Raw genomic sequence first — 13,665 nt, 5'->3', positions numbered from 1 at the left:
TCCCGGGAGCAGGCCCCTGCCGGGCGCGGGCGAGATGTCGGGGTTGCTTCACACCACGCTAAGCGGGCTCAACAGTGACTCCTACTGCGAGATCAGCCGTTACCGAGACCAGCACTTCCGGGTGCGAGGGGGCCGGGGGTGGCGGGGCCTGAGGCGGCAGGGCCTGGCAGGGCCTGGCAGGGCCGGGGGCTGCTGAGGGGGCAGGGCCGTGAGGGCACCGCTGGGAGCGGGGCTACAGGGATGTGACCCTGCTGGGGTGTGACCCCGCCCTGTGCTCGGCTGTGCCCTCAGGGGAGCAAAAAGCTGCAGGAGAAGTTCCTGAAGATCTCCTCTACGCTCTACGTGGGCAACCTGTCCTTCTACACCACCGAAGAGCAGATCCAGGAACTCTTCTCCAAGTGCGGCGATGTAAAGAGAATCGTCATGGGGCTGGACAAGATCAAGAAAACACCCTGTGGCTTCTGCTTTGTGGAGTATCCTTTCTGATCCCTATTTGCAATGAGCTCAACTGTCAGAAACCCCAAAAGGAGTGAAATTCGCAGGGCTTCCTACCAGGCCCATTGCTGCCTGCATTCCACCACCTCCCAAACTGTACTGCGTTGCTGTGGGTGAAAGTCACCCATGAATGCTGAGCCTTTGCGTGGCCCAAGTGGAGGGCACGTGTTCATGTTCACACCTCAGCTTCACACCTGCAGAACCAGCAGTGTGATCCATGGCACTGTTCCCAGGCACGGGGTGTGCGCTCGCACACGTTGAGCTGTGAGCTGTCTCTGCAGAGCTCTCCTGTGAGGCCGGCGCCGGCTGTTCAAATTCAGTTGAGTTTAACACAGCATAGAAAGGCATCAGATTTCTTCCCCTTAATAAGGTTTTAACAATTAGTTTTATCTATTTGTGAAATAAGTGATCCAAAGCTATTTCTTGTCTGTACAGGTACTAACATTACAGTTCAGAACCTGAGGAGGGAGAGGGAGATGTTTTCAGCTTGGGTTTGTATGAGTGCAGCTTTTTGATCTCACAGAAGAGCAGAAAAAGTAGAAAAGTAGAAGGCAGGGAAGGCTCTTCCGTTTCTTACATACAAGATGGTGTGTTTTCGTGGGTTTTTTTTCCCCTGCAGCCAGCAAAATAGCGTGTTTAGTTTTCCTTATAGTGTGTTTCAGGTATTACACGAGAGCAGATGCTGAGCACGCGATGCGATTTATCAATGGCACGCGGCTCGATGACCGCATCGTTCGGACAGACTGGGATGCAGGATTCAAGGAGGGGCGGCAGTATGGAAGAGGAAAGACTGGTGGACAGGTAAAGGCAATACCATCTCAGACCTTGAATACACTCCCCGTAGGGCAGTGCTGTTTTGCTCATTTTGTCTCATGCAGAACAAATTATTACTGGCTCCTTACCATCTACGAACTTTAGGTGATTTTGGTAACTAGTGCTACCTTGGTATTAAGAGCTGGAAGTATGACTACAGCTACTGCTGGACAGGGTCCAAAATTCCTGACAATACGAGCAGAATTTTCCCTGTTTCAGGCTAGCACTCTTTTAAGTGATGCAAAATTTGAGCGGAGAGGGAGCACAGCTTCTAGATCAATCTCACGATCCATCAGTTTGCTCTGTGAGAAGCTAAATTTACTTTGCAGTTTTCTGGAGGGTTGGGGAAGGGAGAAATGCTGTGGAGGCCAAGCTTAGCTATTCAGAAAGTTAGAAGCTGGGTGACAAAGCTGAGTCACAATAGTTTGGGGTCATCTTTGCTTCCTCTCTAAAAAGTCTTCAGGCAGCAGATATATATCTTCGTTTGTCACTTGCACTGTCTGTTTGGTGGATTATTTGAAGAGATTTCAAATTGAGCCAAAGTACTTCTCACCTGAACTGCATTTATCAACCTACTGAGCAAGGAAATGGTGATGATTCTGAAGCCTGGTGTGGTGCTAATTCCTGTTACTGCCTTGCCCCAGGTGCGAGATGAATACCGGACAGACTACGATGTGGGAAGAGGCGGTTTTGGCAAGATTATACAGATGCAGAAGGCAAATCAACAGCCTGCAGTCTATTAATTGCCTCACGAGTTCTGGCTCATAGAGGGCTCTGTTCTTCTTGAGCTAGCCATGTTCTTGCGTTTTGGATTGGGGTAGGGAGTGAGATCCAAGTTCCAGCAAAAGGTGACCCTCCTTAGACTGTGGATTTACATGCGTTCATTCCCCCTTTCTTCTGGGTTAGAGAGGATGTTCTGTGCTGATACAGGGCAACAAGGGAAACAATTTGACAACTCTGCAGGATTCTGGTAAGAAGAAATGCAGCATGTCACGTTAGGATGTACTCTTTGCATTACAGCTAAGCAGTTGGCTTCTTCCAAGCCATGATTGCAGCTGTGGTTGCTCTCAGATAGAACTCTGTGAGCTGTGCCACTGTTGGAGACCTCTGGGTGCCCGGACGCCCTGTTTAGATGCACAGAAGTTTCAGAGTTCTGATTTACAAGCTCGTCTGCTTACAGAGCAGTTTCACTGTTTGGATGAGAGAAGCTGAGCGAGGTCTCGCTGTCCACTTGGAGGTGCTTGCCTGTACACCTAGCCCTTGAGTTGGTCAGGGCCTGCAGAGCCTTTCTCTTTATGGTGCCCCAGTGCTGCCTGCTTTTTCAGATCCTCACTGTTCGGCATGATTTTGTTTAAAAGTTTCTTTCAATTTTTTTAAATAAACAGTGAGTCCTGTACCTGTTGCAATCTGTGCATCAAACCTCTGGCTCTATGACAAGAGCCGTGGGGAACATTTCCTGATGGTATTTTAAAGCTGCTGGTACTTGCAGACACTAAGATGGAGGGCACACTAAAGTCTTGGTGTACTGCTGCTAGCTTCCCCTCTTACTACTGGCTTTTCCTCTTCTGCTTTGCAATAGCTGATGGCTGATATCAGAAGGAAATTACCTTTAAAGTGTACAGATGCTCTGAATAAGAAGTCCCTATGTTTCATACCAACAGATTCCGGGAAAACTTGTGATCTTAACACTTGTTCCACAACGTCAGGCATGTGTGAAGCAATACAAAAGTGTAATGTGCATTTAAGAGAAGAAGGAAACAGAAACTCCCTTCCCTGCATTCACAATAGGCTTTCTTCCCCATTTAAGAAAAGCATGGCTCATACTCTTAAATTTTTCCTAAGGTCCAAACAAGGGAACAGAGAAGATTAAAATCCCCTCTGGTCTGTCCCCAAAAACTTCCCAGCCATGACTGGTGATTTCATTGGACAAGTTAAGTTCTGACTAACTTGGTTTAGTATGATGTAAATAATAGCAGCTGCTCCTTGTCCAGTAATGTGTAATCGTGGTATTTCCTGCACTGTCTCATCCAAGATAATACATACTGTTCTACTGCACACCCATGTGTAGTCCAGGCATACAATTTGAATTATTTTAACTCTCACGTTACAGCTGAGCTGGATGGGATGTAGCATTGATGTCTTGAAATGTCTCCTGCTTGCTTGTTTTGCAAGTCAGGTTGCTGCATTCTGACAGCTGTCACAAGTCTTGAGGGAGCTGCGTGTTTAGACCTCACCTGGCTGAAGAAATGACACAGATGACAAGCCTGTGATAACAGGCTGCCCCTGAGATGCAGTGAGAAGGAGCTGGATGTTGAAATAAAAGGGAGATGTCTAAGTAGATTGCCCAGCCTGGCAAAGCAGCATCACATGAGATCCTTCAGGGGAATATGGATTGCAAAGGTAAACTGCTTGGGCAAACAGCTAGCAGAAGGGAAAATGTGAGAAAGACAGGGAAATCTGCTGTGAGACTTCCATTAGCAACAGAATCTCATGTATGTGAGGCAGGGAAGCAAGGCAGGCTCCCAGTTTGCTCCTGATAAGGCCTGTTGGTCATATCATTCCTATGTATGTGACAGAACATGTAGCATTGTGCTCAGTGGAGTGCCTGGGCTGTCTGATGACTGTGGCAGGCATGTCCCTAATTTTTGGGATACTGCAATTTCTTCTCTACATGTCTGCCTGTCCTGCTCATTTCAGCCTGGAGGCAGAGAACTTCCCTCCTTCAGCAGGTCCCAAACCAGTGCTGGCAAGCTGTGCACCGTTCCCCTTTCAGCATAACATTTGCAAAGAGATTTGTGCTGACCTTTATTCAAATACGTGTATTTGCTTAAAATAACCCATCCCAAACACTACAGCTGCAGTAAATCCCTCCTTCTAAAGCCACCCATCCCATAGAGAACCAAAGAGAGATGAGAAGGTTTACAAGTAAGTAGGCAATCCCAGCTCTAAGCCTGTGCTGCAGCATGTAGGTACCTACACGGCATTGTGCTGCAGCAGTCAGAAGAGCCACCCTTGCCAGGACTGTGATCAAAGACCCGGGCTGTGCTCCTTGCTGGAGCACTGTGCCCACAAGCCTCAGGCTCCAGGGTTGCCTTTCAGGCATCTTTCATCAGGCACACAAAGGCACCATTAGAAGAAAAAATCCTTTGTCCTCACAGAACTGGGGCAGTGCCGAGCAGGGCAGCACAGCCAACAAACTGAGACACCTGAGGTGAGCCAATGGAAGCAGTGGAGCTGGGCAGCAAGAGCTGCCTCTCAGAGCTGCTAGCAGGTAACCTGCTGCAGGTAGCAGCCACCAGAGCTGGCTCTTTTAGCAAGGAACTCTGATGCTGAGTTCATTGAAGGAGCTTATGTGCTCTTCAGGCTTAGCTGAATCTCTCCACTGGATCCCGTGTGCTTTGCAGAGACCCTACTACTGCAGGACAGAATGAAGTTTAGCAGTGGGGCAGTTTTGACGGGTGATGCTCCACCTCACACTCCTCAGCCTTGCACCCACTCAGGAACACCACACTCAGAGCCGTCTGCACTGGGGAGGGGAGGAGGAAGGCTCCAGTCCTCATTCATTCTGGCAGCTTTTATAGTCCCCTTTGATCCAGTAACAAATCTGAGCGAATTTGGGAGCAGTCAGGCGAACAGCAACGTTGTAGTCGTGCTGCTCCCCCCCCACTTCCAGCCACTGATGCCCGGAGAAGACACCGATCACTTTCCTCTCCCACTTGTGGCGCAGGGGATCCCACACCTTGCCGTACACCCCAGAGCCGGATGCGCCAGGCCTGGCATCGCAGTGCTGGTAGATGAGGTGCGCCGTCTCCTCCTCCACCCCACAGAAGCGGTAGACCAGCACCCCGGGCCGGTCACTGTCAAACCCTGAGAAGTGAATCCTCTTCCCGGCCATCTCCTCCGCTGCCGGAGCCGCCGTCAGCTCCATGTGCGGGCGCCGGTGTGGTCTGCGCAGCTCCAGAAGGGCGTAATCATAGTCCATGCTGAGCGAGTTGGGGCTCTGCATCCAACCCTTGGGCACCTGCGTGCGCCGCACACGAGCCCAGCGCATCACCGGCTTCCCCGTGCCGTTGGCTGGCGTCAGGAAGCCCACCTTGATCTTCCTGGCCCCCTTCACATAGTCTTGGCCGTCGTGGACGCAGTGGGCAGCCGTGAGGACGTGCCGTGAGGACACCAGCACCCCCGTGCACCCCGTGGAGATCTTGACTGTGGTGGAGAAGGGGTAGTCCATCAGGAAGTGGTTCCCGCTGATGGAAAAGCGCCCGTCCGTGCCATAGATCTGCCGCTTGCGCCGCTCACGCCTCCTCGGCCGCCTCCTCTCCGTGCTGCCCCCTCCGGGGCTCAGCTCCATGGTCGTGAGGGTGCGGGTGCCGTTGGCGTACAGCGTCTCGTAGAAGAGGTACTCCTGGAAGTCCTGGGGGAGCAGGGCAGCCTCCCGTCGGACACACGCCTCGTCGCAGCGCGTAGCCAGCTCCAGCACGGGCCGTGCCGAGAACCGCGCTCTGCCCAGCTGCAGCGTGGACCGGGGAACAAGGGTGGGAAGCTGGCTCCCAGCTGCAGTGCTGGGAAGGAAGGAAAGCAGGAGGATGGCGACCACCTGGCAGCGAGTCATCTTTCCAGACCTGCAAAGGCAAAGCAAGAGCATTAAGCCTGCCCGATTAGAGCCAGCCACCTGCTGCGGCTCAGGGCTCGGGGATTATCGCATGCACGTGGGCCCTCACCAGCTGCTGGGTCGCGCGTGCTTCGGCTGCTGCCTGGAGCTGTGTGACTAACTAGAGATGATAGAAATCTACCCCAGCCTTTGATCTCCTGCAGCTCTTTTGGATGGCAGTGCCCGGCGGTGCTGCAGGAGTATCGCAGCAATACCACGAGTGGATGAGGTTCCTCATCACGCCAGGTTCTGCAGCCCCAGCTCCCTGCACCGCTCAGCCCTCCGCTCCCATCCTGCCCGTACTGAGATGGGCAGATCAGCTGGAGAGCAGGACAAGCCCTGTGTCCCCCAAGGCAGCCGGGGTCTGTGCGGACACGTGGCAGCATGCAGGGTTATGAAAGTCGCAGGGGAGTGGGGGTGGAGCCACGCAGGGAGGCCAAGAGCCACGAGCTCTCCTCTCCGCACCCCAACCCCTCGTGCTGCAGCTGGGCCTCATCCCAGACTTCCCATCCACTGCTCCCCCAGGGCTCATCCAGCAGTGCTGTGCTCTGGGGAAGCCCGCACCGGTGTCCCTGGCATTAAGGAGCTGAGGTTCATCCCTTCACCCCAAAAGGAGCGTCTCCCCAGCTCCCCTCCACGTCCCTGTGGAAGCATCTCACCCGGCAAGGCAGCGGTTAAAGCAGTGGGAGCGGCACAGACATTTCCCTGGAGCCTACAGCTTGCCTCCCCAGCGATCTGATCTGCTGGCTGGATAAGGAGGTGGAAGGCTGTTTCACACTGCCCTGGGGCTGGCACAGCATTGCTCACGGGCCTGCACAGGGACGTGGGGCACGAGGACGTGGGGTGCAGTGGGGTGGCAGCCCCGTTCCTCCCTGCAGAGCCCCATGCAGCAGGGCTGATCCATGGGGCTGAGCCATGGGGCTGAGCCATGGGGCCTTCCCTGCTGGCCGAGCGCTGACCCCGCTCCGCTGCCAGGAAACGAAGAGATGCGAAACCCACGTCAGATCCATCTGCCCTAAATTAGTTTATTTCACAAAATAATGTCAGGGCTGATTGAGACCAGGCCGGAGTCTGGGAAGCAGTCTTCTCCCAGGGATGGTGGCCCAGTTCCTGGCTGTGCCTCCCCCGCAGGCCCTGCAGGAGCCCCAGGGGCTATTTCTGAGGTCTTTTACTGCAGCACTGGGACACGATGACACACTGCCATGTGGCACAGGGCCCAGCACGCTGCTGTCCCACGCCCCGGTACCAGGGCTGAGGACCCCACAGCACTGCTCCCCATCTCATGAGGAGCAAGGGACACAGGGAAGGACTGTCCCCAGGCAGGCATGGAGGAGTGTGGCTCCAGCCCAGCTCGGGCTGCAGGACACAGACACTGAAGCGAGACGCAGCTGGACCCACAGAGCCAAGCAGTTAAAAAACAACACAACCATTTAGACCAATAAGTATAAAAATTGACACTGAAATTCCAATTGTACCAAGGCATACGAGGTTGGACAGTTGTCTACACTGCAGACATCATCACAAGCAGCTGAGTGTGAGGCTCACACCAAGTGACACGGGCCTGGCAGCGCGGGGCTCAGCGCGTGGATGGATCGGGGCCGTGGGCGCTGAGCCCTGTGCTGCTGTGGGGCACCGGGCAGTACCAGGATGAGGTGATCCCAAACTCCGTTGTGACTGCATTGACACGAATACAGCAATACCATCACATGGAGGACAAGCAGGATGTGACAGCAGCTTTCACACTGGAAGGGTCGTACCGATGTCACTGCCCCTCGGCGGGGTGCAGGCGCAGGGAGCAGCCCCAGGCCCGGGGTCTCCTCCCCACGACCGCTGCTCAGCGAGGGGAAAGGGCATCTGAGCATGACTGTGGACTCAGGCCCCATGGGATGGCTGTGCTGAGCAGGCTGTGGTCCCAACACTGACAGTCCTCCAAATACTGATGTTGATCGCAACCACCAGCTCTCTCAAATCGCAGCAGGCCCAGGGCTGAGCTCCATCCCGGGGTGGTGTAGAGGGTTTTCAGTCAGAGCACCTCGAAGCTCTTTCGCATTTTTCCCTTCCACGCTGTTCCGGATGCCGTAGCCGAAGTATATCGCAAAACCTGCGAGAGAGTTCCTGCCATGAGACACATGGCAGCCAGACGGGCTCCCCAGGCCACTGACAGGCAGGAGCTGGAGCAATGAGATACCCGCAAGGCTCAGGGCACTGCACTCCCCTCTGGGACACCTACCCACAGCCATCCAGATGGCAAAGCGCACCCAGGTGCCAGTACTCAGCTGCACCATCAGCAGGATGTTAACAAAGATGCTGCAGAGCGGCAGGAGGGGGAGGAAAGGTACCTGTGAGGGACAAGAGGTGCCACTTCAGTCACTCCCAAGGGACCTGGCTGGGCACGAGAATGCTCCACCACTTGGGTGCTTCCAGTGCTGGGGCTGTGCCTTAGAGCTGTCTCTGGGCTCTGGACATTCCTGGATGGTGAATGTGCAGCAGATCCTGCACCAGGCTTGGGTTCAGAGCTCTTGGAGGCCGCACTCACCTTGAAGTTCAGCCGCACATTGCTCTGTGGCTGCCTCCAAATGATGATGGTGGGGATGAGCAGAGCCACGAGGAGCAGCACCAGGACCAAGATCCAGGCCACACTGGCCTCCTTCAGCGCCTTCACTTTGACGGTCAGCACCACACAGATGACTGTGACCAGCACAGCTACAAGAGAGGACCCATCACCACTGCACAGCACGCAGCTGCACAGACCTCACCTCCCTTGCACCCTGTGGGGTGCTGGGGTGAGCCACCCCCTCCTCCTGGTCACACACAGGTCCTCCAACACCCACCCCAAGTTCTCAGGGAAGCACTCTGCCAGGAGGAGCTCCCCAGCCTGGCAAGCAGAGGGAAGCCTGCGCTCATCTGGCCCCAAACCCAGTTCTGGCACTTCCCCAGACCTTGCTGGGCTGTCCCGCTCTGCCTGCACAATGAAACCACTGATGCATCAATCAAAGCTCCCCAGGTCTGCAGGGACCAACACGGCCCAGCCCCTGGCACAGCAACGAGCCAGCGATGTGGCAGGACATGCAGGAGCCACTGCCTCCCACTCACTCACCCATGATCGAGACGCAGACGTAGACGATGCGCCCTGAGAGCGCCGTGGGAGTGTCTGCAGATGGATTGAAGAGTGCTGTAAGGGACAGCGTCTCCTTCTGTTTGGTGCCCGTGGCAGTGATGTTTGGGTTCATGACGACTCTCTCCTCTTCATTCCCATTCAGCTCCAGCATCTCCACGGCCTTCGGGGAGTTCAGCTGCCCGGACTGGTACCTGTGCACAGCACGCCTGCTCAGTGCTGCACAAACTGCAGTGCAGTCCGAGGACATTCCCAGCCCAGGGATACAATAGCACCCATCAGACCCTCCTGCTCCTCCAGCCCCATGCCAGGAGGCAGCAGTCTCATGGATGGCACCGCTGCCCAGGGAGCAGTGGTGGCACCATCCCTGGAGATGCTCCAGAAGCTTGGAGATGTGGCACTGATGGACGTGGTTATGGCCATGATGGGGCGCTCTGGGGTCGGACTTGGGGATCTTAGTGTTCTCTTCTAGCCTTAATGATTCTACAATGTGCCTGGAGGCCCCAAGTAGCCTTCATCTCATGGCTTGAGCTGTCTGCAAGGTGCATCCACCCAAGGGATCATGGAGAAGGGACACTTGGCACAGGAGGTGGCACCCACCGGAGGATGAGCACACACACGGCGACCAGGGAGTAAGCCAGCAGCGTGCCGATCGACATGAGGTCCACCAGGTCTTTCAGGTCAAGCAGGAAGGCCAACACCGCTGCAACGAGGACAGAAAGCATGAGCACAGCCCTGGGCTGTGGGGTGATCGAGCGTAAGATGGCCACCAGGAGCATTACCTGCGAGCAGCCCTGAGGTGATGGTGGCCGAGAGAGGAGTCTTTGTGCGGCTGTTGATCTTGGAGAGGAACTTGAAGAGCAGCCCATCCTCTGCCATGGCGTAGATCACACGTGGCATGGGAAACATGGAGCCCAGCAAGCTGCCGTGGGGAGAAACAGCTCAGGGCTGGCCAGGGGGCCAGCAGCCAGGGAGGGAAGGGACCGCTTTGTGCCAGGGAAAGGACTGAAGAAACACAGGGCAAAGTGGGACAGGTATCCCCAGCCCTGTGCTGGGCCAGGCAACACCACAAACAGGGGTCAGTCCTACCTGGTGGAGAGTGCACAGAGCGAGCCGATGGCAACGGCGTAGCGGGCGGGCTCCCAGCCCACCGCCTTGAAAGCCTCGGGCAGCGGGCTCTTCTTGTTCAGCAGGAAATAGGGCACCATCAGCGTGAGGGCCGCGGAGACCCCGAAATAAGCCACAAAGCAGATGAGGAGGGACACGATGATGCCAATAGGGATGGAGCGCTGCGGGTTCCTGGCTTCCTCCCCTGTGAGGAGGAAAGAGGCAGAGTCCATCCCCATTCATCCTTACAGCTGTGCCCAGCCCCAGACCCCAGCCTGCAGCTCCAGCTCCTGGTAAATCCAGCTCTCTGCATAAGCACGGGTGCAGCGATGCAGCAATGCACCCACAGTGCCCTCTGCCCTGAGCCTTTGCTCCCCACAGTGCTGTGCTCCCCTCCGGGGGCTCTGCAGCCAGCAGAGGAGGCAGCAGGGAGGCACAGAGGCCGTGCAGAACAGCCTGTACCAGCAACCTGCTGAGCTGAGTCCTGGGGGAAGGAGAGGAAATGAAGAGGGCTCTCTGCGCACCAGAGCAACTAAGTTCACGCAGAACCAACATTAAAAAAAAAAAAAAGAAATCTAATATTGCTTGAGGCCAGGAAATAAGCAGAAGCAGCAGCAATTCCCAGCGCTCAGCTCTGCAGCTGGAAGGCTCCCTGCAGCCCTGCTCTCACCACACCTCGCGGGGAGCCTTTGATGGCATGGTCGAGACCCTTTGTGCAGCACAGCTGGGGATGGGCTGATCCCACAGCAGCTCCATCAGCTGCCCCGCTCCGGGCATTCTCTACCTGTGGTGGCGATGCAGTCAAAACCCACAAAGGCGTAGAAACACGTGGCAGCGCCCATCAGGATCCCTTCCAGCTTAAAGGGGACAAACCCGCCGGAGCCGAAGGCTTTTATTCTGGAAGAAGGGACAGCAGCTGCAGCACCATCCAACACACACAGCCCTGCGCCACATACCGCTCCCCAGACCCCACCGTGGCACGCTCGTTGCCCTCACCTGACCTCCTCTGGCTCACGGGACTGTGTGAGGTTGATGTAGTCCTCCTCCGTGAGCTGCCAGTTCTTGATGTCCCCCTTGATGCAGCCGGCGATGAAGACGAAGGCCAGCACCAGCAGGTTCACGGCCGTGAAGATTTTGTTCACCAGGGCGGACTCGCTGACGCCGAAGGTCAGCAGTGCTGGGGATCATGGGGTGAACAGACTGCACCCACACCGCGTGGCCGCGGTGCCGCTCCGACACACTCACCGGTGAGCAGCGCGATCAGGATCAACGCGAAGAAGTCCGGGCGCTCGGCCAGCACCCCCGGCAGGTGCAGCGTGGTCTTGTTCATGAAGAAGGTGGAGATTTGGTTGCCGATGATGTTGTCGAACGCCGCGCTCCACGCTCGGGCCACGCTGGCTGTGCCTGGCCAACAGCAAAGCTGCTTATCAGGACGAGCCCTGCACGTGGCAGCGCTGAGACAAGCCAGGGCAGAGCAGCACACACCCCGTCACGCAGCACTGTGGATCCCCAAAGCACCCAGCCCACACCCAGCTCCCGCGCCCCACCATAGTGCTGCTCGCCGGGACACATGCTGGCCCCACACTTTCCAGCCCCATCCAACAGAGCCACATACCTATCACGTAGGACAGGATGAGGTTCCAGCCGGTGGTGAAAGCCCAGATCTCACCAACCGTGACGTAGCTGTAGAGGTAGGCAGAGCCAGTCTTGGGGACACGGGCCCCAAACTCCGCGTAGCACAGCCCGGCGAGTATCGATGACAGCGCGGCCACCAGGAAGCAGAGGACGATGGAGGGTCCCGCTGTGTCCTTGGCCACTTCCCCGGTCAGCACGTACACACCCGCACCCAGCGTACTGCCCACCCCCAGGGCGATGAGGTCCAGCGTGGAGAGGCAGCGAGCAAAGCGCGTCTCCTCGGAGCTCAGATCCACCACGCGCCGGCGGATCAGCTTCTTCCCAAGGCTGCTCATTTTTCCCCCGAACATTTTGTCCTCTCGCTGCTCAGTTGCTCAAAAACCCTGAAAGAGAAGTCAGTACGGCGGCGTGAAACTCGCTGGAGCAGCATTCCCTCGTTCCCCAGCACAGTACTGGGATGGAGAGCGGCGGTGCGGGGCCGCACACCCACCTGCACAGCCCCGGCAGCAGGAAATGGAGCTGCAGACAAACCCAGCGAGCCCGCAGCACCGAATGGGCTCCTTAAGCAAACACTGTGTGGTCCCAGCCCCGAGCACGTCCCAGAGCAACGCCCCACGTTTGGCACACACGCATTCCTCGGCCCGAACTTGAGCGCTGGCACAGCGTGGTGAGGAGCGTGGGTGTGCGCAGAGCCACGGAGGGGAGACGAGGCACGCCGGGCTGAGTCACGCCGACACGTTCACCCCCCGACACGGGCTCGGCTGCTGGAAGGTGCTGCTGGGCTCCGTGCAGCTCTCAGCACACCACGTGCGGACACGCGGCCGGACACGCAGCGCAGCCCACGCCCCGCGGCCGCTCACCGCCGTCCCCCAAAACGCTCCGCATCGCGAGCAGCCCACGGGGAACGGGCGATGGAAGGAGGGCTCGGGGCCGTGCCCGAGTGCCAGCGCTGCTCGGCCCATCCCCGGCAGCGCCCAGCAGCGCTGAGCAGCGGCGGAGGGCTCCGCTCCCCGCGCAGTTCCCGCGCAGTGCGCACGGAACCTCCGCGTCCCTGAGCGCACAGAAAGCGCGGGAAGGAGCGGCGCGGGAAACGCGGAACCGCGCGGAACCGCGACCCCGGCGGGAACCGACACCGACAGCGGTACCGCATCCCGGAGCAGCCCCGCCTCCCCCCGCAGGGCGGCACCGGTTGCGTCCGGTGAACGCCGCGCACCCGCAGCCGCTCACCTGCACGGTTCGGTTCGGTTCCGCCGCACACAGCGTTGGAGGGCAGAGCGGTTCCGCCCGCGGAGTGCGAGCGCGCCGAGCCGAGCCGCAGCGCTGCCCCTTACCCCCAGAGCGGCGGATCGAGGGAAGATGGGGGGTGACACCGAGGGGCACAGCGCGGCCCGACGACCACAGCGGATCCCCGGCCGAGCCCACGGTGCTCCACTGCCGCCACAGCGGAGAAACGGACGGCAACAGGCGGCACAGGAGGACTGCGCTTTGTCCTTACAGCGGGGCCCGGCGTCAGGCACCCAGCAACCCCGCCTCCCCCCACGCACCCCGGAAATCTCCTGATGCACTGGCGTGCAGTGCCGACAGGAGGCAGCCAGTCCCCCCCCAACCCCCCGCACGGCGCTGAGGTATGAATGAACTGTGCCCCCTCCCCCCCCCCCCCCATCCCCCCCCCAACTTCTCCTCCCCCCCCCCCATCCCGGCTGCTCCCGCAAAAAAAGAAAACGAACTCACGGTGCACGCACAGGAGCCCCGTGCAGCCTCACTGCCGTGTTTCCTCCCCCCCCCCCCCCGGGCTGCCGCCACGTGGCACGGCCACGCGGTACGTGGGCAGCGGCTCCGTGGGGGCTGC

At 57.8% G+C, this 13,665-nt stretch overlaps 3 protein-coding genes across 4 annotated transcripts; 1 reads left to right on the top strand and 2 right to left on the bottom strand.

Moving 5' to 3' along the window:
- Positions 1-18: 18 nt before the first annotated feature.
- On the top strand, positions 19-2,704 carry LOC136044209 (nuclear cap-binding protein subunit 2). Its single transcript, XM_065729372.1, has 4 exons — positions 19-121; positions 292-473; positions 1,158-1,296; positions 1,953-2,704. The coding sequence occupies exons 1-4, from the start codon at positions 35-37 to the stop codon at positions 2,049-2,051; spliced, it is 507 nt and encodes a 168-aa protein (XP_065585444.1). The 5' UTR covers positions 19-34; the 3' UTR covers positions 2,052-2,704.
- A 1,984-nt stretch (positions 2,705-4,688) lies between these two features.
- On the bottom strand, positions 4,689-6,201 carry LOC136044207 (serine protease 23-like). Of its 2 annotated transcripts, XM_065729367.1 has the most exons (2): positions 6,030-6,201; positions 4,689-5,930 (listed from the first exon to the last, which is right to left on the bottom strand). In XM_065729367.1, exon 2 carries the CDS (start codon positions 5,918-5,920, stop codon positions 4,865-4,867), a length of 1,056 nt encoding a protein of 351 aa, XP_065585439.1. In that variant the 5' UTR covers positions 5,921-5,930; positions 6,030-6,201; the 3' UTR covers positions 4,689-4,864. The 2 variants fall into 2 exon arrangements, with proteins under 2 accessions (XP_065585439.1, XP_065585438.1); XM_065729366.1 differs by having other exon boundaries at positions 4,689-6,201.
- Positions 6,202-7,853: 1,652 nt separating this feature from the next.
- Positions 7,854-12,194, bottom strand: SLC7A3 (solute carrier family 7 member 3). Its single transcript, XM_065729364.1, has 11 exons — positions 11,797-12,194; positions 11,427-11,585; positions 11,178-11,358; positions 10,966-11,078; positions 10,164-10,386; positions 9,857-9,996; positions 9,675-9,777; positions 9,057-9,268; positions 8,496-8,662; positions 8,190-8,298; positions 7,854-8,060 (listed from the first exon to the last, which is right to left on the bottom strand). The coding sequence occupies exons 1-11, from the start codon at positions 12,164-12,166 to the stop codon at positions 7,924-7,926; spliced, it is 1,914 nt and encodes a 637-aa protein (XP_065585436.1). The 5' UTR covers positions 12,167-12,194; the 3' UTR covers positions 7,854-7,923.
- Between the last annotated feature and the right edge of the window lie 1,471 nt (positions 12,195-13,665).

Source organism: Cyrtonyx montezumae, unplaced genomic scaffold, assembly GCF_038088225.1.
Source record: "Cyrtonyx montezumae isolate F1298 unplaced genomic scaffold, pur_monq_1.0 scaffold_11, whole genome shotgun sequence".
Classification (NCBI taxonomy): Eukaryota; Metazoa; Chordata; class Aves; order Galliformes; family Odontophoridae; genus Cyrtonyx; species Cyrtonyx montezumae.
Note: the sequence above shows the minus strand (reverse complement) of the source record. Positions and strands in the feature narration are given on the sequence as shown.